This window comes from Dryobates pubescens, chromosome 16 (assembly GCF_014839835.1).
Source record: "Dryobates pubescens isolate bDryPub1 chromosome 16, bDryPub1.pri, whole genome shotgun sequence".
Lineage (NCBI taxonomy): Eukaryota > Metazoa > Chordata > Aves > Piciformes > Picidae > Dryobates > Dryobates pubescens.
The window spans coordinates 7,706,929-7,733,478 of record NC_071627.1 but is presented as its reverse complement, the minus strand read 5'-3'; the positions used below and the strand labels follow the sequence as shown (position 1 = coordinate 7,733,478).

At 47.0% G+C, this 26,550-nt stretch overlaps 1 protein-coding gene across 3 annotated transcripts in view; it reads right to left on the bottom strand.

Annotated features, from left to right (window-relative positions):
• FNIP1 (folliculin interacting protein 1) overlaps positions 1–26,550 on the bottom strand; it is an 85,967-nt gene that overhangs the window by 15,063 nt on the left and 44,354 nt on the right. For 2 of the 3 annotated variants that reach the window (XM_054168287.1, XM_009896897.2), the window contains exons 3-11: positions 21,594–21,737; positions 15,043–15,143; positions 14,640–14,714; positions 13,998–14,089; positions 11,847–11,930; positions 10,368–10,439; positions 9,463–9,598; positions 8,705–8,906; positions 7,828–7,913 (exon numbers count right to left, since the gene is read on the bottom strand). In XM_054168287.1, the coding sequence (XP_054024262.1) occupies positions 7,828–7,913; positions 8,705–8,906; positions 9,463–9,598; positions 10,368–10,439; positions 11,847–11,930; positions 13,998–14,089; positions 14,640–14,714; positions 15,043–15,143; positions 21,594–21,737 (992 nt within the window). The remainder of the gene's footprint in view (positions 1–7,827; positions 7,914–8,704; positions 8,907–9,462; positions 9,599–10,367; positions 10,440–11,846; positions 11,931–13,997; positions 14,090–14,639; positions 14,715–15,042; positions 15,144–21,593; positions 21,738–26,550) is intronic. The other variant, XM_054168288.1, reaches the window with a different exon arrangement.

Below are 26,550 nucleotides of genomic sequence, written 5' to 3'. Positions count from 1 at the left end.
ATAGTTCTGCCTCACTATGACCAGGGCAGGTTTAGATGTATCTGACTCAGAAAAAAACACTTCAACATCCCTGTGCTTTAAAACGTTGGTGGATCTCCAAGCCAAATCCACCCCAGTGTGGACCTGTAGAGCAGGGGACCAGCTTCCTCCTTTAGCTTTACGTAGACTGTAACCACCAGTAGAGTGGAACCACCCCGTGCTTCCAAGGATTACAAACCTGCCCACACCATTTTGGCTCTACAGGGAATTAAAAGTCTGGTTCTGCAGTAAAAACAAACAAACAAACAACCCACCCAGGTTAAAACTCCTTGATTACTGTTATACTCTAACCTAAACAATAGCTTTAAGGACTGTGCCTCTGCTCTGGCACTAAGGGAACCTGTATTTGCATCAGAGGAAAAATGCAAGCCTGAAAAAAACACCACGACACAAAACAACAAAGGAAGTGACTGAGCAACTCAGGTTTCTCCCCACCTCAGGCACTACTCTTCCTGTGTAAGATGCATTTTTGATTTATATAATCCCTGATTTATAAAGATCTTCTCTGGATATTTTGCTCTAAAAGCTTCTAGACACTGGCAGAAGTAAAGCAAAAGCTGTGCTGATCAGGCAGGCAAACAAATCTGCTGTGGTTTGGAGTCTGAAGCCCCTCAGCAGCAGGGCAGCACAGGATGGTGCTGGTACCAGGGGCACTCAGGGGAGGAAGAGGTTATCCCCTGGTTATTGGGCAGAGAAAGCAGCTGGATGGAACAAGACCCCCAGAGCAGCTCCGCAAAGGGCAGCCAAGGTGGCTGAAGTCAGCAGGACTGCTCAAGAAGAAAGGAGGTGAGGGGGGCAGTGGCACTTTCTGTCTCAGTTTTCATTACACAAAACCCATCCTGTTCAAAAGTCACCATCAGTCACAGGTTTCACTCTCAGACAACTCAGACAACATGGTGGCAAAGCCAGAAAACAGTCAGTGGACTGCAGAGGTAGAAATTTTCCTGTGCAGTGTGCTCTGGGTGACCCTGCTCTAGCAGCGGGTTGGACTGGATGATCTCCAGAGGTCCTTTCCAACCCCCATCATGCTGGGATTCTGTGAAAGCCAAGTCACCTTTATGCTTACCAGACCCACAGCACCCAGAGGACTTGCTGCTTGCTGGGTCACTTCAGAGCAGCCCCAGAGCTGCTCTGTTACCCTCTGCTGCTGGTCCTCTCTTGGCAGGAAAGCACAGCTTGGTTGCAGACCCAGGCACAGGAGTCCTGCCAGGTTACAGGCAAGTGGCACATGGAGCTTGTGGGGGGAACCAGAGGTTTTTAGGGCTCTAGAATTTCGAGTTTCAGCAGCAGGAGTAAAGACCAGAAGTGGGATAATCAGAGGAAAGCGTTTGGTTCGCAGCCCATTAACTGGAGTGGATGTTAGAGGCCCCAGAAAGGAGAACCCCCAACTCCTGGGACTTCAAAGCTCAAAACAAGTATTGAAACTTGCACCCTGCAGACACAGCTGACACTAGAAGCTGAAGATAAACTGCACCAGTGAAGGTAAAATGCAACTTATTTCTCCTCCTTACACAAACTAACCCCAGCTGAGCCTCCCACAGCTTGGCTAGTTTGGAAGAGAGAAAAAAAAAAGAAGAGAGAAAAAGAAAAGCTCCTCTGCAGTAAGGCCAACATATTAAACTATTTGTTTTCGTTGAAAAGATAGACCCAGTCTTGTGATTCGTTATTTACTATTCTGGTAACCCTGGGCTGCATCTGCAACTGATAGTGTTTCCTCAGAGAGAGATCAGATTGCCCTGGCTGCCGGCCAGCAGGCATGTGACTGCAGTGCAGGGAACCCTCCATGCCAGCGCAGGCAGCAATGGCACACAAACCAAGGGCAAGGATTAACTGCTTGCCAGCTCTGCAAACACGGCAGGGAAACGCTCCCCTGCCATTTATTAAACAAAAACAAAACTCAACAGCCACCTCCCCCCCACTCAAACCTAAAAACAAGCTCTCAATAAGCAGAAATTCCCAGAAGGCTGCAGAGTTGTGCGCTGGATTTTTAATATAGTCATTGAAAAACCCCAGTTGTCCCCTCTCAGCCATCTGCAGACCCCTGCCTGCTCCCCATGCTCACACCAGCACCACACAGCAGCGTGCAAGGGAAAGTTCAGCTAACGAGAGACTCCGTTTCTTCAGGAGTTAGTACATTTAAAATGGTTTCTTCTCAGAACTGCTCCTCAGAGGCTGAATTCCAGCACCTCAGCACCAGCGATGGGTGCAGCAGGGGCTGGGGCTGCTCCTCAGGAAACACCTTCGCAGCCAACGGTGGCTTGAAACCAAGCAAAGCCCGGCTGAGCTGAACAAAAATGGAGACCTGAGCAAAAGCCCTCGTGCAAACCCCCTGGGGTTTGTTTGCTCTGCAGGCACAGGTGGCACTGAGGAGAGCAGCACGGCTGGCTGCAGACACGCCGGTGCCAGGGCAGCGCCCTTGGCATGGCACAGTCAGTGTTGTGCTGCTCCCCGCTTCTCCTGCACCCAACACACCCACGAACTCGCCTGCCCTTTGGCCTGGGTTTTAGTCTCAGGCTGTGCTGTCCCAAGCTGTGTTTTCCTCAGCGACAAAGGGTAGCACAGAGCAGCTCTGAGGCTGCTCTGAACTGACCTGGTGCTGCATAAACACAAGGAGCCAGACAGCTCCTCCTGGATGTGAGCATTCCTGCTCAGGGAAGCAGGGATCTTCTCAATGCTCAGCAGGGAGCTGAAGGGTGAGGGGCAAGAAGATGGGGCCAGACTCTTTTTAGTGGTGCCCTGTGACAGGACAAGGGGTGGCAGGCACAAACTGCTACCTATGAGGTTCCATCTGAACAGGAGAAATTTGTTTGGTGTGAGGGTGCTGGAGCCCTGGAGCAGGCTGCCCAGGGAGGTTGTGAAGTCTCCTCCTCTGGAGAGATTCCAAACCCACCTGGACATTACAATCCTGGCAACTTGCTGTGGGTGACTACTTTAGCAGGGGTTTGGAGTAGATTATCTCCAGAGGTCCCTTCCAGACCTCACCAGGCTGCAAAGCAGAGATTCCAACCCTTGGCACTGTGCTGCTCTGTTCCTGAAGGGTTGAAATGTAACAGCCAAGCTCAGCATTTCTTTGGAGACCGATTCAAAACAGAACACAGATCAGTGGGCTGTAAAAATTTTGCTCCTTATTCATAGAATGGTTTGGGTTGGAAGGGACCTTAAAGATCATCTAGTTCCACCTCCCCTGCCATGGGCAGAGACACCTTCCATAGCCCAGGTTGCTCAAGGCCTCACCCAGCCTGGCCTTGAACACCACCAGGGAGGGGACATCCACAACCTCCCTAGGAAACTTGTTCCAGTGTCTCATCCACCCTCACTGTAAAGAACTTCTTCCTAATATCTAGATGTTTTTTCCCCTCAAAAAAGGAAAAATAACAAGGCAGTAATAGCTGCAGTAACTTCAGGGAACCCACATAGCTCCTGTGCCCAAGCTGGCACCGCTGGGCAGGACTCTCTCACTGCTCAGTTCACAGCAGCCTAAGCTGCTTAAAAATCACTGGCACAAAATAGGATCAAATCTGGCTGCCAAAACCAGAGAGAGGTGTTTCCCTGGGCCTTGCACTCTGTTTCCTTGCCAGCCTGTGCGTTTGCCACACAGGTATTAGTCAGACACAGCATCAGTATTATTGCTGCGTTGTGCTGCGCTGGCCGCGGGGGCCAGGGGAGCAGAAGCAGTGATGCAAGTACCGTGGCTTATTTCACAAGTCATGTGTCTGCACAGCTGACATGCAAAGAGAGGTTTAAGCCTCTAAGTCAAGTGTTAATGGTTAAGTCCACCAGTGCTTTAGAAAATGAAAAACTGCTGTGAGGTAAAGAATGATGCAAGGGCAGGCCTGGAGCTAGGCACCGAATCGATGGCTGATTTATCAATAGCATCAGGGACAGGACAAGAGGTAATGGCCACAAACCCATCGAAACATGAGGATCAACTTCTTCAGTTTAAGGCTGATAGAGCACTGGAGCAGGCTGCCCAGAGAGGTGCTGGAGTCTCCATCTCTGGAGATGTTCAAAACCCACCTGGATGTGTTCCTGTGTGACTTTCTGCAAGTGAACCTGCCTTGGCAGGGAGGTTGAACTTGATGATGTCCAGAGGTCCCTTCCAACCCCTATCCTTCTGTGATTCTGTGATCAATTTGCAGAAGAAGCCTTCAGAGAAGGCAGCTTTCCCCAGAATGAGATGACAGGAGCAAAGGCAGGGCTCTTGTTTGTTTGTTTTAGTCCCCTTCAACCTTCAGTACCAGCAGATAAATGCCTCTAAATGCCTGGCTGAACCTGCAGCAGCTCCTTCCAACAACCCTCCTGGCAGGCTAGTGGGCTGGCCTACAACCTCAGCACCTTTCCTGCCCAGGGGGACTTTCGGGTGGCAGGACCAACTGTCATACTGCCTCCTCAGATCAGCATGGCAGCCTGTAGCTGGTCCCCCATGCCCCAGTGATTTGAGACTATTCTAATCACCAGAGGAGCACAGATCAGCCACACTTCAGATCCTCTGAGCACCTGGGGCTTTAAAAGAATAAAATTCTTCTTAAAAACAAACAAACAAAAACGAAGACAAGACTGCAATGAGTTAAACCAGCTCAGGATTATGTTTTAGAAACACCAACCCACTGAAGTCAGCACCCTTCTTCCCTCCAGCAGAATTTGCAAAGAGGGCAGGAATCAACATAAGTCTCAGGTTCACCAAAGGACTCAAGCTCCTGACTTCCCCGTGACTTCAGTGGGAAAGCAGACGCCTAAAGAGATAATAGTGGCCTAAATGGGATTGCTGAACCCATGCCAAAGCATCTTTGCATCCAGCCCTCACCATTTAAATATGCCTTTGCTTTACTGCTTTTCCTTGCTTGCTCCTTACCAGACACACACTGCCTCGCTTTGAAAAGCGAGTGGTTCTTGCATGTTACAAAACCCACATTTTCTCAGTGGCAGCACACTCTGTCACCTCAAGACACCACAAGGACCTTGCCCAGGCTGGGGGACACTGGATGGTGCAAGGCTACTGAATGCACTCACTTAAAAAAATCCCAACGTGAAGCACCCCTCACCCCACCCCACAAACGGCCAGAGAATTGCTCTGGGAAAATCATTTCTATGAAATTAAACTGGATTTAATTGACCTTCTTGCACTACTGAAGAGTAATATTTGTATCACCATGGAAACCTCTGCATGAAGCTGGTGGTTGGACACAGGCTGCCAGCGCTGGTTACGCAATGGCTGTGTCATGTGAACGATCGCTCTGCGAGCAGCTGGGCGCTGCCAAGCCTCCCAGCTCCGGTGGGACACGATTTTCCTGCTCAGAGGAGAGCAGCCTTCCTCATCCCACCACGGAGCTTCCCTCTCTTCCCCCCCCCCCCCCCCCCCCGCCCTTCTTCCAAGGGGAAAATAGAAGTTAGCAAGGGGGCCGTGGTTTGTGTTCTCAAGGCTGTTTTAGCCAGCTTTGGCCGAGCCCTCCCCAGCACTCGGCAACTATTTAACTTGGAAGGACAAAGGAGAAGGGGCGAAGTCCGCTGGGCCTATCTTGAGGGGGAATGTTTTGGGGGAAGCTTGGGGAAAAAAGAGCTGGGGAGGTGCTGCGGTCAGGGGGTGGGAACGCAGAGAAACGGCTGTGGGTGAGAGCGGGGAGAAGAGGCAGAGCAGAGGGGAGGAGAAGACCCGTGGTGGTTGCTCGGAGTTGCCGAACTCGTCTCAGGCCCCTGGGCAGGCTCGGCGGCTCCCAGCAGTCACGAGCTCGCTCTGCTCCCTGCCTTGGCACAGCTCATCCCATCCACCTCTCACCACGGGCCCACGTGCTCGCTCTTCCCTGCCTCCCATCCCTGCTCAGCGTACTCTTTGCCCTTCCTCACAGCTGCCCTGGGGTCAGGTTCTAGTAAATTAAAGAGAATTAAATAAATAGATGCTGAGGGGACTGGAACATCTCTCTTGTGAGGAAAGACTGAGAGAATTTGGCCTTTTTAGTTTGGAAAAGAGAAGACTGAGGGGGATCTCATCAATGCTGATCAATATTTAAAGGGTAGGTGTTAAGAGGATGGGACCAGGCTTTTTTCAGTGGTGTCCAGTGACAGGACAAGGGGTAACAGGCACAAACTAGAACATTAGAAGTTCCATCTGAACATGAGGAGGAACTCCTTTAATTTAAGGGTAATGGAGCACTGGAGCAGGTCTGCCCAGAGAGATGCTGGAATCTCTAGAGTCATTCAAAACCCCACTGTGTGCTTTCCTGTGAGACCTTCTCTAGGTGAACCTGCCTCGGCAGGGGGTTGGACTCAATGACCTCCACAGGCCCTTGCAACCCCCCTACTATTCTGTGATAGACTGTGCCTTCATCCTGCCATACCACCTAAACCCTGGGCATTCAGGTAGTGAAGGGAACTGGAGGAAAACAAAACCAAAACCAAGTGAGCCCTCAAGATCCTTCACTGTCTGGTGAAATGCACCCTGATGTCAGCTTTTTCTTTTTACAACATCAGAGCACTCTCTTTATAATGCCTTTTAAAAAGTAGCTCTGTGCTGGTTGTAAAAGGAAGCACCCTGCCACTCCCATCTGCAAGATGAATCACTTGAAACAGATGGATTTCATCTTAATTCCCTCCTCATGACTGAAGTATGGGAAGAAAATACAGTTAAATGCCAGGGATGTGCTTATCTGCATTACTCTGTGTATTAACTGTTGAACAGGGACACTCTGCAGGTACTGATAGCAAGAGATTACAATGCTGTGTGAGAAGGATAGTCCCTCGGAGTTGTTGGTTATCTGAAAGGCCTTGAGAGCAGAATTCAGACACAAGGAAAAGTCATGCTTTGCTCATACACCAGGAAAATGGTGGATTTCCCTAGAGGAGGAGGATTTCCCTGACATGGCTTTGCAATTCTTCTCCCTCTTCTCTTCATGGGTCTTAAAAGATAATTTAAGAGGTGGCTAATTGAAGAGCTTCATTATCACCTAAAGTACAGAAAATCTTATCATCTGTGTCCTGTTCACATCAAGCCCTGATGGATAAACACACTTTAACATGGCTTTGCAGTTCTTTCCCCCATCTCTCAATGGGCCTAAAAGTATAATTAAAGAGCTTTCTGGGAGCTTCATTATTATGAAACTGCTGGAACAGGTCCAGAGGAGGTCACAAAGATGGTCAGAGCACTGGAGAACTTCCCTTATGGGGACAGGCTGAGGGATCTGGGGTTCTTCAGCCTGGAGAAGAGAAGGCTCCAGCGAGACCCTAGAGTGGCCTTCCAGTACCCGAAGAGGCTTTTATAGAAGGGCTTGTAGTGATAGGACAAGAGGGTTTGTACTGAAGCTTGAGGAGGGCAGATTTGGACTGGAGATTAGGAAGAAATTCTTTCCAGTGAGGGTAGTGAGACTGGCACAGGCTGCCCAGGGAGATTGTGGCTGTCCCCTCCCTGGAGGTGTTCAGTGCCAGGATGGATGAGGCCTTCAGCAGCCTGGGCTAGTGGGAGGTGCCCTTGCCCATTGCAGGGGGTTTGGAACTAGGTAATCTTTAAGGTCCCTTCCAACCTAAACCATTCTATGAATCTGAAGTACAGAAACTCTTGCTCCTCTGTGTCCTGTTCACATCAAACCCTGATGGATAAATGCACTCAGCAAAATCCAAACACACAAACAGATTATAGCAGCTAGCTCTCACCAGTACCTTTGCTGTGCTTAATTTTGCAGAAGACTTTAGATATTTTAAACTACTTATTCTGCACTAAGGTGAAGACCCTTCTAAACCAGCCCTGAGTGCTTTTGAAGGGCCAGAAGAAAGAAAAGGCAGGAGACAAAGAGTGCTCACCTGAATTCATTAAGGGCATCCACAATTCTGTTATATGCCAAACTCCGCTGACTGGCATCAGCTGATCTGCGACTCATTTTCATAGCCTTGAAAACAATCATTAAACAGATAAGTAACACAGGGCTCCAGAAGCACAGAAACTGGAAAACAAAGTCATGTGTTTGACTTTATCTTCCATGCAACCAGTCATGCAGATAATTCTTTTTCTTTTCAAGTGATAAAACGATGGTACAAGTGCCAGCTTTCATATCTGAGGGAAGATAGGTGAGGCACATATATCTGCAGCCTCTGCTTCTCCTGTGCTTTTCAGCATCAAGGCATAAAAAGGGTCAAAGTTTTCAGTGCAGTGGCAGAGAAACCACTAAGTATTTCCTAGAAGAGAGATTTGAAGCAAATCTAACCACATATTTGACACTTTGGTCGTGAAAATTTCCTACACATCACAATCAGGGGGTTAAAAAATACAAGAGAAAGAGGAAAGCTTGCTATTTATTTACAGCCTGGAGTAGCCTAGAGAGAGGTTCTGCCCCTGTGATCATGGGACATGGAACTGAGGCAGGGAGGTAAGAGGTGGCCTTAAAAGCACCTTTCACCCTTGATGATCCAGGCCTGGCTGGGAGCTTACACAGCCCAGTGACTGCTCTAGCTCCCACCAATCCCTCTAGTGCAGCGTCCTCACCCTGTTGTGCTTTTGCTGGCGAAAAGAAACATCATCTGAGATGCTGAGGAGCAAAGCTGTTCTCTGGTGCAGTTCCAACACCCAGCAGCAAGTTGATCCCAAATGTAAACGAGTAACAAGAGTCAGGAATTAAATCTGCCAGGGCTGGGGGGAACACAGAGCAATACAAGCGCAGGAATCAAGAGAGCCTGTGTTTACCTGTTCTATTGCACTCTTCAGTTTGTTCATGTGACTCTCAAAAAGAGGGAAGTGTGAGAAGAAGAACTCATTAAATTTGTTGTTTTCATCTTCATCTCTCGAGAGTGAAAAAATAACTCCAATTGCTATCTTTTTCTTCCTGACAATTCCTGGGCTAGGCCCAGAGCTGTCATCTGACAAGTTAAAGCTTTCATCCATGGACCTTGAAGCATGGGGAAAAAAATAGAAAGTTAATGGAACCCACTGCTTAAAGTTGTACCTTGGTTTCCTGTCTGATGCAATTCTGGAACACTTAGCTTCAACAAACACCTTTTGTTTGCCTGTGTTGTCAAAGTGTCACCTTTGATAACAGCCACTTCCCAATTTTTCACGAGCAACCATCAACTGATCCTGCAGTCGCAGAAGCTGGCACCGGATTCAAAGTGCTGGTGGGATCAGAACGTGGTTTTCTAGTTCTCTCCCATCTCTGCCAAGAATTTGTGCTTTGAGTAGCATTTTAGGGCTTCTCATCCTCCCAAGTACAGCCCCCAGGTTTCTGTTTTGCTGCAGGATTTCTAGTGAGTGCAAACAACGAATGCCAGGGAGAAAACAAGATACCGAAAAAGATCAGGCGTGGAAGTGCCGCCTGGCTTACACCTCTGCAAGCTCCCCACAGAAAGCAACAGCAAGAGCAGATGTACATTTGCAAGAGCAAAATCGAGCTGACAGTGGTGGAAAATCCATGGGCAGCAACCAGCATTTTCACATCCCCAGCTCACCATCGAGGGAAGACTCCGTTCTCCAAGCTGGTCGTCTGGCTGCGCCGCCAACGCCGCTGGTAGCTGCTAGCACAGCTTTTGTTAAACGAGGAGCCCGGAGATGGAAATGGAGTGATGAGCAGACTGCTAAGAGATGCTGCAGGAATAGTAACAATAATAGGAATAAAGAAATAATAATTAACAACAACAAAAGAATCTCTCCAGAAGAAAAAGCATTTGGAAAATAACCCCTCAGCAACTAAATGAAGCCCCTCCAGATAGATTGGTATTGCTTCTCGAGTGCCTTTTGCTTATCTAGGTTTCTCATCTAAAAATAACCACTTTATAGTAACATTAACAAGCTATACAAGCACTGCAAGGGTGGGACAGTCCTGCAGCTTTACATAATAGGCAACATACAGGCTGCACCTTGCTCATCAGCCCTTGGTATCTGGAAAGAAATTCTTTGTGGAGAGGAGTAATGTTAATCACTGCCTTTAACAGCCTTTCCAATCCCAGCTTGAAGTGCCCAAGCCATTCTCATTCCAACTCAAAGTGCCCAAGCCATTCCCATCCCAACCAGAAGTGCTCAAGCCTCTCCAAAGTATCCAAACCTTTCAAATCCTAATCTGAAGTGCTCAATATCCTGAAACTAGGGGGAGGGAAGGGCTGTTGTGAAGACAAAGTCATGTTTTAACATTACCATTTGGAAAGGAGAAAGTATGGTTTAAAAATTATGCAAATTGGTTGCCCCAAGAAGTGGAATCATTCCAGGTCTGGTTGTTGCAGGCTCTGAGCAACCAGCTCTAGTTGCAGATGTCCCTGCTGACTGCAGGTTGTTGGACTAGATCTCCAAAAGGTCTCTCCCAACCTAAACCACCCTGTGGTTTTGGAGTCTACAGGGTTAACACAAGAACTGCCATTACCAGATCTTGCTATACCGCTGTCTCTGTCCTCATTCTGCTCCCTTCCAGGCATATCCATAGGGTTGCTGTGAACTGTAAAACAAGGAATACCAATTAGCAGGGGAATATACAGTTCCTTTCTTGTTTGCAGATCTCCATGTAATTAATGAAACAAAAACATGCTCATTAATTCAGATCAACAGCACTGCACAAGGCCATCACCAAGAAAGGCTGCTTAGCTGAACAAGCCAAAACGCTTCTCTGTGTGTGTTTTTCTCAGATCCATGGGTTTTAGCACAAGCTAAACCCAGCACATTTTGTTTCTTTGCACAGATATTTGTCAATTAAATTGTAATATACCAGAAGGGTCCTGGTCACATTGGTAGTACTCAGTGTATAGACCAAAAAAAACCCCAAACCCAACAGTATAAACATGACTTCATCCACATACCAGATTGCTCAGCTGTTATATGTCTGATTTGAAAAGGATTTTTACAGTGCTGGCTTGAGAGAAAAATAAATACTTTTGAAAGGGTGAGCAGTGTGTTGGTTGTTCAACTAAGCTGGAAGCTGTCCAGATTCGCAGTCTGCACAGACACAAGATCTGAAGTCTCTCAGGCTCAATACCCTTTAAGTGTGATAGATTTTCTAAGTTTGTGTGTGAAATCAAAGCTACTCAGCCATGGAAATAAGACCCAGGTACTATGAGCCAGGAATGTCCATTTTAAATCAACCTGTGCTAGCGTTAGTTTTCAGTTTGGTCGAAACAAGTCCAAAATAGCTTGAAATATTATAAAATGAAATATCGAAGTGTTCTTGCACTGAGGGTGGTGAGACCTCTGGGCAGCCTTGGGCAGGAAGTGGGAGATGCCTCATCCCTGGAACCATTCCAGCTCAGGTTGGACAGGACTCTGAGCAGCGTGATACTGTTGAAGGTATCCCTGCTGACTGCAGGGAGGTTGGACTAGATGACCTTTAATGGTCCCTTCCAAGCTCAACCATTCTATGATTGGACACTAGAAGAACCTTCTTCACCGAATCAGTTCTCAAAGACTGGAACAGGCTGCCCAGAGAGAGGTGGTTGAATCCCCATCCCTGGTGGTGTTTTAAAAGAGGCAAAGATGTGGTGCTGAGGGATATGGTTTAGCACCAGCCTTGGTGGAGTGAGAGAATGGTTGGATTCAATCTGAAAGGTCTTTTCCAACCCAACAGACCTCCAGAAACATGAAACCCACCATTCAATCAATTCCAGTAACTACATGTTTCCAAACCAGCACAACACAACCAATGCCAAAGAGCACTATTGAAGTGCCTGCTGTCTTCTGGGGATTTAAAGCATGTAGCCCAAAGGTGGAAGAGCAGACAGCACTCTCCATTTTGGGTTTGCAAAAAAATTGTAAATAAAGGGTTAAAATCTTATTTCCAGGGCTGAACTACAAACCCACCCAAGTGCTGTCACACCAGCTAGACTAACCACACAGCACACAGCACACTGCAAACCTGCAAAGAAAGAGGCGCTCCGGATCAGGCGGAGCGGACCTTGCTCTGAGAATGCCCGCCTAGGGCTGCAAAGCTGTGAAAGACCTACATGGCAAAACGCAAAATACACATGAAAGAATGAGGTTAGTAAAGCAGAACAGTCTGGAGGGAGTGGGCCAGGGCAGGGAGAAGATATAAGCCAACATAAATGCAGACTAAGGTATGCAGGAGAGGAGCTCTTTCGCTTAACGAGAAGGTTGAGTCCAGGATAGGACTCGTGGTTGGACTACAGCGTGTTTGTAGAACAGAAATAATAGACCCAGCTTTACACTGTCTCCCATACAAGGCTGGGGGTTCTCTCCAAGTTGAAAAATGAGTAATTTATGCAGGCTCAGTGCCTAACTTGATCACAAGCAGGAGATTCATCAGGGAGTACAATGTTGGTTTTAATATCCACACTGCTGGCGTGGCTGAGGAACACTTGCTGGAGATGATGATGAGGCAGGGGAAGGTAGACAGGAATTGATCTTAGGAGGACCAACAGAAAATTATAGGATGAAGTTGGTTGTTCTAAGAACAGTTTAGTGACTGGATCATGGAGAAAACAAATGCTAGCAGTCTATTTTATTAATACTGGGCTCGAACTGGAAAGAGCTGTATGAGATTAAATATTAGAAGACATTCTTTCCCATGCTGTTAAGGCACTGGAACAGGTTGCCCAGAGAAGCAATGGAGGCCTCCAAGCCTGGAAGTGTTCAAAGCCAGGTTGGATGGGGTCTTGAGCAATCTGGTCTAGAAGGAGGTGTCCATGGCAGGGGGCTTGGATCTTTAAGGTCCCTTCCAACCAAAATCATTCTCTATGATCATAGATACACCGGTGAGAAAAGGTGTATTTACTGTACACAGAGGCAGGAAAAGTGCATTTTTAATGAGTTAATTGCCAGTCCCTCTTCTAAATGTGAAGCCAGTGCTCGCTCCAAGTTTCCTGCTTGCACAAACCATGGGCTGCTCTCGTAGGTCTCCGCTCATTAAGGGGAAGGACGTGACCAGCGGTGTTTGTTTTGGTGTTGGGCTTTTTTTTTCCCCTTCTGTTTAAAGCAGCATATCTAAAAAAAGCAGCTTGTAAATAGTTCCCAACCAAAACACATAGACCTGCCTCCTGTCACGGGCTGGTGAAAGCCAGGGAGCCAGGAGCAAGCTCTGCTGTTGAGCTCAGAAATGCTGCAGTTACAGTTTAACTTGGTTACCTCCCTTACCCATGGTTCCTGTGGCACTCAAAGGGGAACTGTAAACAAGCACTGCTGAACCCACTGAAAACTTGAGCAGCTCAGTTACAAAGCAGTGTTCAGCATCCTTAGCAAGCAAATGATCCCTTCACATCCCATTGTATGCCCTGGTACCCATCTGCCCACACCTCCCGGCCAGCTCTTGGGGCTGGGATCTTTTCTGTGCTCTAGGGAACAGTGACCCATCTTGCTACAGAGCTGGACACAGATGAACCTAGCTACACCTAAATCATGCTGAGCCCACACCTGACAGCTGCATTCTCGGAATATGAACTTGCAAGTTTAGCTCAGAGTAGTGATAAGGTCTGAGAAGCTTGGAGCACCTGAACCTTGGAGGCCCTTCCAACCTGGCATTCTGGAATTCTGTGTGATACAGAAATCTTTTGCCAAGTGCAAACCGCTGCAAAACCCTAAAAGTAGACGAAGAGAGTTCCCCTCTCATAGATCAGGCACTTATTTAGTCATGCACTGCAAAACATCACAACTGAGGTCTGAAAGGAATGCTGAATGTTTAGAAAGCTCCATCTTATTAAGGTTCCTGACTTAAATTCAGGAAGCATTTAACAGAGAATAGGTTATTACAACTTTAGGAAGAAATTCTTCACTATGAGGGTGGGGAAGCACTGGAACAGGTTGCTCAGAGAATCTGTGGAGGCTCCAACCCTGGAAGTGTTCAAAGCCAGACTAGATGGGGCCTTGAGCAACCTGGTCTAGTGGAAGGTGTCCCTGCCCATGGTAGCAGGGGGTGGAACTAGATGATCTTGAAGGTCCCTTCAATCTCAAACCATTCTGTTATTTCACTGGCTCTCTTTAGAAGACTTTCCTATTCTAGAATTTATGATTACTCAGTTAAAGATACCAGGAAATAAAATCTCTTTGTAATTACCTATATTCCCAAGAAGTCCATTCATAATTGTACTGTGGTCAGGCTTTAACGTGTTGCTGTCTTGATTAATGAACTCAAGACTGTCCTGCAACCTGCAACACAGAACACAAAACACAGGCAGTGATTTGCATTTCAGTAGAAGACACTGATGCTTCATTACAGCCCAAATGAAATGGAGGAGATAAGAACTCAGGCTTCCACTAGAAAAAACTTTCAGAGCCTAAGCCACGTTCTCAGGTTAATTAATGCACAGGAAATCAAACATTGAACCCTCTAAAGCCAGATGGTTGTGTAAAATCTTCATCTTGGACTAGATCCAATCCAAACTGTTCTATGATTCTATGACTCAGCTGCCCAAAACCACTCCTCATCCTTTCTCCTTTGGTGGTGGCAGGTACTTTTGTACCTTACAGTATCAAGCTCCACCTTATCAGCATTCAAGGATTGGTTCATTCATTCACATAGAGCAAAATGAGGTGAAGACAAGTGCAAGGGAAAGGTGAGGACACTAGTGACAGGATGTAACAGATTGGGGAAGAAGTAGTTATTTTTCTAGAGAAAGAATCTGGGAAGTCCAAAAAAAGTCTTCTGTGTTCTTTCATTCATCTGGTGTGCAACAGACACAATTTGTGCTGGACTCACGTGTTCAGACTTCCATAGATGCTGCTTCCAGTGCGAGCTGTGAACACCTTGCTGAGCATGAGCTGAGGAGGTGAGCTGGAGGACAAAAGAGATGCTGTCAGTCAGCAACACAGTGTCAAGAGAAGCTTTGCTTCCCATTTCCCAGCCCTCCAGATTTTGCAGACCTAAATATGCCCTAGCAGCCTTTTGTGTCAAGAAGTGACCTCAGAATAACTTGAAAGGAAACCCAGAGATTCCTTTCTCTCTGCACTTGTGGCATTCAGTTCATTACATATCAGCACTAGGCAGGAAGCCTTCTGAAAAGACCAGCAGTAAAATGAAACCAAACCAAACCAAACCAAACAAAAAACCCCCACAAAACAAAACAAACCACAACAACAACCACAAACAAACAACCTCTTACCGAATCTGGTGAATTTTCAACGTGGAGCCCTTGTAGCTCATGGCCACAGAGCCAAACATCATCTCTCCCAGCATGTTAGCATCTGAGGAGCATCGAGAGCCCTGGAAAGAACCCCCAACCCAACAACATTTGTTTTAAAGCATTTCAGAAGCACAATTCTATTCAGGCAACATACAACTAAGGAAAATAGTCCTTGTTTGAAAAAGAAACCTGCAAAGCATCTGCACATGCTGTGGTGACCGGCTCACCGCAGAGCATGCTGGCACAGAGAGTGATCGTCATATGGGTGTGAGCTAAACACTAACTCCATCCATCAAACCCAGCCTATACACAGGGGTGAGGGGAAGCAGAGTCGCTGCACACTGAGGCAGGGGACTATAAAGTGTGGTAACACACATGAAGAATCATTAAGATTGTGCTTGACAAGCAGAATCCCAACTCCACTGGAGATCTTGCAGACCACGCATTGCAGTCAAGCTGGATCAGTCCTTTCTAGACAATGACTGGTTCATAGAATTGTTTCAGTTCAAAAAGACTTCCAAGGTCATCCAGTGCCTCTGTCAACCTAACACCACCATGGCCACTAAACTATGTCCCCAGCTGCCATGTCCACACATTTCTTGAACACCTCCAGGGATGATGACTCCACCACCTCCCTGGGCAGCCTGTCCCGATGCCTGACCACTCTTGCAAGAAAGAAATTGTTCCTTGTGTCCAACCTAAGCCTCTCCTGGCACCATTTCAGGCCATTTCCTCTCATCCTATCACTTGTTCCTTGGGACAAGAGACCAACCCCCAGCTCACTTCAACCTCCTTTCAGGTTATAGAGGACAATGGAGTGTCCCCTCACCCCCCTCTTCTCCAGACTAACTTATCCATGGATGGTTATTCTAGTTTTGATGCATCTTTCCCTGGTACTCCTCTGATGGCACCAGCAAAGAACTATAGCAACATGAAGCCAGGCTTCCAATTGTGCAGTTCCTGCTCCTTGGGTGGTGAGAGCTTGCGGTGAGGCACACTGGCTAAATAAGCAGGAACATCCTGGAGCTGCATCACAGTCTAGACCAAATACTGCAGAGCAAACCCTAAAATTAAAGGGCAATCAACTGCAGATGACTGCTTAGCTGACAGTCATCTTATTGGTGTTCTTCCAGTGTCTGACATTACTGTCCCATTATCCAGGGCTGTTTCACCTCTAGGCTAGTAGAGCATCAGTGCTGGCTTTGCTCTCCATTTGTGTATCATTTACATCAATGTCCTGATCACTCACAGAGCTCAGGCAGATCATCAGTGAGGCACTTAGGTACTGTGCAAGAGGTGCATGGTAAGTCATAACACTACCTTGGAATAATCCTTCCAAAAGGTCCCTAAAAATCAGTCCCAGAAACATTCTTGTGTTTGGAAAAAGCTAAGTGTTTTATCTCAGTCTTCATTATCCAAGCTCTGAACATCCAGGATCTTTAACCAGATTCATGCACAGGTTTGGAACATCACAGGATCCCAACATGGTGGTGGTTGGAAGAGAACACTGGCCATCATCCAGTCCAACCCACACAGCAGCTTGCCCAGGATCACAGAGTCCAGGTAGGTTGGGAATCTCTCCAGAGAAGGAGACTCCACAACCACTCTGGACAGCCTCCAGCATCCCCAACCAAGTTTCTCTTCCTATTCAGCTAGAACCTCTGGAATTCCAGTTTGTGTCCATTGTCCTGTATCTGAGCGCCACTGAGAAGAGTCTGGCCCCATCCTCTTACCCCCAACCTTTAGCTCCTGCTGAGCACTGATCAGATCCCCTGTCAGGCTGCTCTTCTCCAGGCTCAACAGCCCCAGGGCTCTCAGCGTTTCCTCCTCACAGAGATGCTCCAGGCCCTTCAGCATCTTCATAGCCTTCACTGAACCCCCTCTAGTAGTTCCCCATCTCTCTTGAGCTGGGGAGCCCAGAACATTCAGCTATACCAGGATTTTGGCCAGCAGCAGTGAGCTCAGAGCACCACCAAGGACAGTGTCCACACCAGCGGTAAGCAGTGGTATGAAAATGGTCACTAGATGTTTCTGCTCAGCTAGCCTGCAGAACAAGGGCAGGAACAAGGAAATGCTAATCAGCCAAAAGGCAAAGTACTTCTAACACTTCTCAGTTTTTAGCTCTCCTCAAGCACTCTCAATTAGGATGATGACACTTCAACAGCCACACGATTAACCTCAGGAATCTGCCAGCAGTGCAAGGAGGAGAAGGGATGACTAAGAGGAGCCACCACAGTTAGAAGAATGAGGATCCGATTGCTAGGTTTGTTGGTGTTCATATGACAGGGCAAAATCTGATCATTAGCTGGGTCTCAGAGGCATTTCCATCTTCCCCTCCCAGGATTTCAAACTGCTAGGATGCACTGGAAGCAGCACTGGAAAAACCAGACTTGGGCAGTCAGGATGACCCAGCAGCTCCAAGGAAACATGAGCACAGACCTTAATGGTGCTAGGAAATGATAGGTCTGGCAGCATCGTGAAATCCTGCAGTAAGGACACTGCAAATTACTACAGCCAAATGTTAGGGCTGTTCTTTTGAAACCTGCTGCAGATCTCCAGCTGAAGGACTCATTCTGGGTAAATGTCAAGTCCTTGATGGCTGGTTTTGGTTTTGATTTTCTGCTCTTGTGAAAAGCTGATTCTAAAGCTGAGGAGAAACACTGTAAGGTAAAATATTGATTTTCTTTCTCAAGCAAGCAGATTTTAAAAAGGAAGTGAAAATCAGCTGCTTTCAAATTTAATTATAGGGGTTTCTCTTTCTCTGGAAGGCAGAGACAAGCTGTGCTGAAGGCAAAGAGCGTGGCAAGATGCACCCTTGGACTCTTTCAGTCTGTAATTTGTCTGCTCTTAATAGCAATAATGTTACCAGGCATAACAGAAGAGGCACATCTTTAATGTATCTCTTATGAGGAAAGCCTGAGAGACTTGGGGTTTTCAGTCTGGAGAAGAGAAGGCTGAGGGGGGGAAATCTCATGAATGCTGATCAATAGTTAGGGTGGGTGTCAGGAGGATGGGACCAGGCTTCTTGCAGTGGTGCCCTGTGACAGGACAAGGGGTAACAGGAACAAACTTGAACATACGAAGTTTCATCTGAACGTGAGGAGGAACTTTAAGGGTGATAGAGCACTGTAACAGACTGTCCAGAGAGGTGCTGGAGTCACCATCTCTGGAGACATTTAAATCTGCCTGGATGTGTTCCTGTGTGACCTTCTCTGGGTGAAACTGCCTTGGCAGGGGGGTTGGACTGGAGGATCTCCAGAGATCCCTTCCAACCCCTACCATTCTCTGAGCCTTTCTTTCTTCTCTTTGGGCAGGAAGGTGAGCTCAGCACTCCAGAGCTCATCTGACTCCCTCCTTAGCTGGTCAGTCATCACTGTGCAACGTGTGGCACCTGATTCCTCCAGGCTGACTTTCCCTAGGTGTCAGCAAACAACCTCAGTGTCATATAAGGCACAGGATACCTCCCTGTGGGTGTGGGGCACAGGCAGGGAAGCCATTCTGTGATACTGTACTGCATTTACTAAGGAAATGCTGCTACAGCTCAAGTCTTTAGGTCTTTAATGCTGCAAAATAAAGCTCACTCAAGACCAAAGTAGAGTGCAATCAACTGAGGAAATGGGTTACACATTAAACCCTCAAATAATAAATAAATAAAATAGCCAAGTTGCATCTGGCAAAAAGGGCAGAACTTGAGGCACTGACAGCTTGGACCCAAACCAGTTCCTTAGGTGATATTTACAAGCTGACATAAAAACTGATCATAAACCACTCACAAGTGTTTGTTAGTGCACATTAGCATATTAGAGGTGGTAACATTTGCATGATTTGGAAATTGCATTTCTGGACCTATTTACAGCATTTAATATTCCACTTACTGTACCTGGTGTCCTGTCAATAGCTGAGTAGGGGTGGAAATTAAAAAGGCAGCACAGAAAGAAATGTCAAACATCATAGAATCATAGAATCTTTAGGGTTGGAAGGGACCTTCAGGCTCATCTAGTTCCAACCCCCCTGCCATGGGCAGGGACACCTCACACTACATCAAGTTGCTCACAGCCATATCCAGCCTGACCTTAAAATCCTCCAGGGATGAGGCTTCCACCACCTTCCTGAGCAACCTGTTCCAGTGTCTCACCAGCCTCATGGTGAAAAATGTCTTCCTAACATCCAATCTGACTCTACCCATTTCTAGTTTTGTTCCATCCCCCCAGTCCTATCATTATCTGACACCCTAAAAAGTCCCTCCCCATCTTTCTTGTAGCCCCCTTCAGATACTGGAAGGCCACAATTAGGTCTCCTTGGAGGCTTCTCTTCTCCAGACTGAACAGCCCCAACTCCCTCAGTCTGTCCTCAGAGCAGAGGTGCTCCAGCCCTCTAATCCTTGTGGCTCTTCTCATGACCAATAAATCAGAGAGACTTACAGTCCTGGCTGCACAGACAAGCAGGTACAGAGGTAACACTGCTGTCCTAATGTACAAATCATGGTGGGCAAGCTTAGGACCATGGTTAGCTTTATCTTAATGGATCCTAATCACATTTGGGAGGGATCTGGATATGATAGAATTGAAGATATGGACACCTGGAACAAGACCCTGTATTTCACCTTGCAGTTACAGTTGCTCATATATAGAACCATAGAATCATTAGGGTTGGAAAAGACCTCTAAGATCATTAGGCTGGTGGATTTAAACAAGGAAACATAAAGAAGTATTTTTCAGGTCATGTAGTACTGTATTATTTGGGCTTCAATTTTATAGCTTTAAAAACCAAACACACACAAGAACTTGTAAATACTCAGATACATTCAGTAACTTCTGAGGGCAAACTTACTCTGGGCTCTTCTGCACACATGCTACAAAATTTTACGGTGCAGTAAAGAACTTGTGTTTTTATGGCCCCCTGCTCACTTGCTGGGGAAGCCTGGAAAGAGCACAGGGAACACAGCAGAGGGCTTACACCAAATACACTGTGAAAGATCAAGTTAAGCTGAAAGTTTCTTGTCTGTTTTCTGAGCTGGTTATGCAGCCACACATCTTTTCACAGAATCACAGACTGCCAGGTTGGAAGGGACCTCAAAGCTCATCTGGTCCAACCTTCCCAGGTAAGAGTGGAATTGAAATGAGCTGGCCCAGCACCCTCTCAAAGGTCAGTCCTGTAACAGTCCAGTCTAGGCCAATCACAGCTTCCTCTGGGAGATGATTCCTCCTGGGGAAGCATCTTCTTCGGCATTCTTCAGAATCTCCCCAGCAATAACTTGTCCCTATCACCCCTTTCCTTTTCCATGGAACTCCTTGCAAAAAGGAAGAACCCTTTCTGTCTTGGCAGCCACCCTTTATGTACTGTTCCAGGGTAATAAGGTCTCCCCAAAGCCTTCTGTTCTCAAGGCTGGATGAACCCAGTTCTCTCAGCCTTTCTTCCTCTGGCAGCTCTTCCAAGCCTTTGATCATTCTCATGGCCCTTCTCTGGGTGACTGAGTGATACACGTGAGGAAAGGAGGACATAAAAGGGAAAACTTTCCACAGCTTTAAAATCCACTGTCATGCCAACCATTAATTTCCATGAATAATGTAGACCATTGTTTGCACAGAGCCTGCCCAGTAGGAGAGACAATTTCTGGATAGTAGGGGGCACCATCATTCTTCTTGGTCACACAATGCACGAAGGAGGTTATTTTGTGCTGGAAGGAAGCTGCTGACAGAAATGTCTCTTCCTTTCATAACCACAGCTAAATGCCCTTCCAGGAAGGGAGGAATGGAAAAAACAGATCCTCAGCCACCTTACTAAAGCTGTGGAAAAGAGTGTGATGAGAAGGAGAAAACAGGAATACACAGCTTGCCAAATATAGCAAGAGCTAATGTGAAGTCAGCTCCAAGAGGTTCTTCATTCCTATCTACGGTAGATCAAGGCATCAGTAGTACTGCACTCCAGAGCAGGTTGTGGAGATAGCAGCTCCCTCAAACACACAATTACTTCATTACAAAGAGTGGAAGGGCTTAGTTCTATTTTAGGGTGGCTTAATATAAAACACTTGTGATCCATGGAAGGAGAGATGACAGAAATACATCCGTGTCAGATGACTCCAGCTACTCTCATGGCCAAACTCTCTTATGTAAAACCTAACTCGAGTGCACTGAATCCCTTGTTACAAAGCTCTTACACAGACTCACATTTCTGTGTTCTTTCCCTGGCATTTAGCAATGAAGTACAATAAAACACCTGATCTATACCAAGATGAGATATTTATGCTCAGTTTGACCGTACCAAATGAGTGTTACCAGCCAGGTCATAAGACAGAACAAATGCCCTGCAGAAGTCACTGCCATTCAAGACCCATCCTGAGAGAACCACCTGGTTGGTTTCCAACTTGTTCAGACCCAAAGCTACAGAATTAAACATTTCTGAGTCAGAACCAAAGTCTGATTTTGACTGAAACCTGCCTCTAGTTTCAAGCATTTTTAAAACACTGAGTACCTCACTTAGTATTTGGCATGGGTTACACCAAAAAAAAAACAGAAGGAAGAGTGACTCACCTGGTATTTTGGGCATTGCTCTTTTGGGTCAGAGAAGGATGAGGAGGAATTGATGGAACTATCCAAGGAAGAAGAGCTGTCTCCTCCAGGCTTCAGCTGGCAGCATTTCCCAAACACTCTCACCTGAGCATCGCTGCAGAGTTTCTGAAACACAAACACCAGAGGTGACACAGTAAGACCCATGACTGAAATCACAGTTTAGCAGCACTGCACTTACCTGTCTGGGTGAGCTGTTCAATAGCTGCAGGGCTTGCGCCCCAGGAAAACACAGCATTTACTGATGTCTCTCATAGCCTGGCTGTACCAAAGAAAGCTCAGCTGGTTTGTTTCCAATTACCCAGGAGCTAACAGATCACTCCAACCCCATTTTCCTAAGTCCTCATCCCTCTGTGAAGCTGTAGAAATCACAATTTTAGAGCCAGGATTAGGAGAAATGATGGTACTAAAGTGTTTTAAGGGAAGATGGCAAAATAGGCTCTAGCCGTCCTCATCTTGCACCCTCTGCCCAGTGGGACAGAGGTGACAAAGCAGCATGATAGACACAGACATCCAGAGCGACTGTGTCAGCCAGCTGATGACAAGGAGCAGTTCCTGATGTACAGGAAAACACACTGACTGGGAATAATGGAGCAAAAATTCAAGACATTCATGCTACAAGGATAAGTGGAGAGAAAGATACACTATTTTTATCCCCTAGTCTCTCTAAAGAGCAGCACAGAGGTGACATGTTCCTCTTGTTCTCAGTATGAGGGAATTGTGAGCCTGAAAAGGGACAAAGCTGGAAAATGGAATTAGTGTAACAGAGAAGCCAGGAAAGTTTCACAAAATGATGGTAAATTGGTCCAAGGGGTGATTTCTGATAGAGATTGGGACAGAAAACATGGGCGGGGGGGAAATGGGAGTTAGGAGGGCTCAGGCAGAGCTGGAACTGACCGACAGTATGGATAGGACCTGTGTGGTTATCAATCACCGCCATGGGAGATGCTCCACCATGGTTCTGCTGACTGTTCCAAACCACTAGTGATTTCCTCTGTGAGTCCCAGCATCCGCCTCACTGCATGCCATTCACACCGGCATCAGGCAAACCCTCTTCACCTCCAGCTGTCGCTGTGTTTTTCATACGCTCGTTACACTTCAGCACACCCACGCAAGGTTGGCTTTATTTACATCTGCTGGTGGGCAGCACCAGGAGACAGAAATAGTCTCAACACTGCTCAAATTTACATACTAACTCTGCCCTAGGACTTCCTTCACTACCATTTCCTATACAAGCACCAAACCAGTCAGAGCAAGCTGGAGGCAAACCCTGCTGGAAGCAAGGTTCAAGGGGCAGATGGAAATGCAGAAGCACTGTTGTGTATCACAGCTTCATCTCTGGACTCACAGGTTCACACCACAAGCTCCCCTTTCATTCAAGTATGTCTCAAGCTTTAATAGCTGTGACCAAAAAAAGGAAAAGGCATGAGGAAAAGAGAGGGGGGTTGGGGGGGTGGTGTAACTTCATCAACTCTGCTCAATAATCAGCAACAACTGCCCATGCTGCTGTGGTGGGATTTTGATGAGGGACAAGATGGGACCTAGACCCTTCGAAAAGCTGGTGAAGGGTCTAGAAAAAAAGCCTTACATGGAATGGCTGAGGCTGAGGGGAGATCCCAATGCTCTCTACAACTCATTCCCTGAAAAGAGGATGGAGCCGGGTGGGGGTTGGTCTCTTCTCACTACTATCAGATAATAGAATGAGAGGAAATGGCCTCAAATTATGCCAGGTGAGATTTATGTTGGAGATTAGGAAGAATTTCTTTCCTGCACGAGTGGTCAGGCATCGAAACAGGCTGCCCAGGAAGGTGGTGGAGTCACCATCCCTGGAGGTGTTCAAGAAATGCGTGGCCATGGCAGCTGGGGAGATGGTTTAATGGCCATGGTGGTGCTTAGGTTCAAGGTTGGACTCAATGATCTTGGAGGTTTTTAGCAACCAAACCAATTCCCCGATTCCCATGCCTTTGTCCTAAGCTGTGCAGCATACTTTTTGGGTTTGCCTGGGGTTTTTTTTTGACAGTTGGGGCAGGTGACTTTTACTTGGCCCTAACTGTGGGCAAGGTTTAGCGAAGCAGCAGAAAACATCAGGGATTATCGAGCACCACGCAGCAGCCTGTGCTGCTGCTCCCATTAGAGAGCCGCTGCCACAGAAAGCCTCAAGGAAAAACGTGCAGACAGATCAGGAATTCTGTGGCAAGAGGGGAAGGAAGCATCCAGCAGCTGCCGAGTCCTGGGCTTCAGTGCCACGGAGCCTCCCGGAGTAGGCTGCTCTGGCTAGGCCCTGGCGGCTCGGAGGCTGAATTCATGCAGTGTGTAGATTTGCTAATGGCTGGAGCACAGTGCACAATGGCTGGAACATGTGAATGATCATCATATGACTGCAGCAGGAACTCGTGAACTAGAATTGCATTTTATCTCTGACACAAACAACAATGTCCTCGGCTAGGCAAGCATCATGTGATAAAACCACATAAAATCCACAGGGTTACAGAAGCTTTTGCAGGCAAACCGCATTTCAGCTTGTGCTTTCCATCAGATGTTGAAAGTTCCTTCTAACTAAAGCTTCCTCCAGACTGGCAAGCCAGTAAATGCATTTCTACAGGTGGAAAACAGACAAATAATAATAAAAAAAAGGCCTGTACATTAAGCAAATAAATAACTAAAAGGCTGAGGTTACACATTACTTACTTTAAAATCATTTCTTCTCATGAGCACTGCTGGTTGGTATTTTCCCCCCTGCGCAGCAGCTTTCCCCAGATCCACTGGGGAGTCTACTATCTTGAAATAAAAGTTGCCTCATTTAAATAGCAAAGCAGGAGCAGGGCTGTTTGGTCTTTGCAGCGGAGTTTAATGAACCAAGACTTCTGCAAGGAGCCTACAAAGGAGGTCAGGATCTTGCAGATAACACTTCCCAGCACCCTGAGAGCAGTCAGTGCCTCCTAAAAGGCAGGTCACAGCTGAATTTTGCTGTTTGCTCTTTAGCACATGGTTCACAATAACCTGCTGGACAACGCGATCAAGCACCTGTGATGCCCCTCTCTCTCTCCTCTGTGGTTTCTGACTCCAAATACCAATGACATTTTAGATACTACAGATCTCAAGATCTGCTGCATCAAAGCAGTGGGATGACCAGCATTCCTACCTAATACTCCAAAAGATATTCAAGCCAGGTTTCCAAAAATAAAGAGGTAACCTAACTACTTACAAACTGTATGTGGGGAAAGCTTCAAAGTTGTGGATTTTCATTCCAAATAAGACAAGAGTTGCAACAAAACAGGTCCCTGGAGCAAGGCTTCTGCTGGAGTCCTGCACAACACCCACTGTTGCTGGAGAGCAGAAGGCCTGCTGGAAGGATGCCGCCGCGGGCAGCTGCTGCTCCTGCCTGCCAGGCTGCTCTCCCTGCTGTGGTCACACTCTTTGTTCTTTCTCTGCCAGCTCGCTGCAGATACTGCCCAGCTCCAAAGACTTCCTGGCAGTCACAGATCTTACATTAGAGGTCATCAGTTGCTGAAAGTCTTGGAGACCTATCAGGTAGTACTGAGGATAACTTAAGAGTACAATGTCTTTATAGTACACAACAGGGTATAAAGGAGTTTTCTCCTACAGTTCTGCTTCTGGAGTCTCTTTGCTCCATCTCTATCAGCAAAGACTTTTAACTCTTTCCCACAAGGTCTATAAATTCATCAGTAACTGGAAAGAACATGCCCAGTCCTGTCCAAAGGAGGAGAAATTTCTGCTGGACCAGTTCTGGTTTCAGGATAATTATAGAATCATAAAATGGTCCAACCATTCTCTAACTCTGCCAAGGCTGGTGCTAAACCATGGCCCTCAGCACCACATCTCTATCTCTTTTAAACACCTCCAGGGATGGACATTCAACCACCTTCCTGGGGAGCCTGTTCCCGTGGTTGAGTGGTTCAGTGAATAAGTTTCTTCTCATGTCTCACCTAAACCTCCCACAGCACAGCTTGAGGCTATTTCCTCTTGTCCTATCACTGTTCCTTGGGAGAAGAGAATTCCCACCTGACTGCAACTTCCTTTCAGGGAATTGTAGAGAGCCCTCAGCCTCCTTTTCTCCAGGCTAAACAGCCTAAGTTCCCTCAGCTGCTTCTCACTCAGACCTGTTCTCCAGACCCTTCACCAAATCCATTGCCCTTTTCTGGAGCCGTTCCAGCCCCTCAATGTCCTTATTGGAGTAAGGGTCCCAAAACTGAACCCAGTACTCAAGGTGTGGCCTCACCAATGCTGAGTTCAAGGGGAATGTTGAGGACAGTAAGGAAGTTGAAAGCAGCCTGGAATGTTGGACTAAATGCAGCCTGTGCACATGTGAGTGACAGAAGGAAACAGAAGTGTCATCATCTGCTTTGCTCTTTCCTACCTCTCTGCACCAGCAGGTGCTCAAATACCACTGTGGTGGCAGTGACAGCAAAATCTATCTCCAAGCCAAGTTGCCACTCTTCAAGAGCTCTGTACCTCACTTCTAGAACAGGTTTTTCTGCCATGCTGAAAAATCATTCCAAAATAGAGAAATTAACCCTTTTGCTTTATCTGCATGTGTAATTAAATGTGTGCACTCACCTCTGACAGGACAGTCACCTCAAGAAGCATTCTCGCCTCCCCTGGGACCATCCAAATATCTTTTTCAAAAGGCAGCTGCCAAGTGCAACATTCTGCCTTCATCTCCAGAGCTCTCAACTTCCTCTCTTACTCAGAGGTCAGGGAAAGAACTAAGAGACCCCTCAGCTTCCCCACTCCACTATACTCTTCCATCTCTCTCCAGAGAGAAGAAGCAGAGTTAAGAAGGTGGGACTTGGGCTCCATGCTTACAGCCTTATCTGCTCAGCCTGGCTCACTGCAAACCTGTCCACAGAGAGAGCCAGGGAAAGACCAGAGTCTCCATTTCACACAACTCACCTAAAAG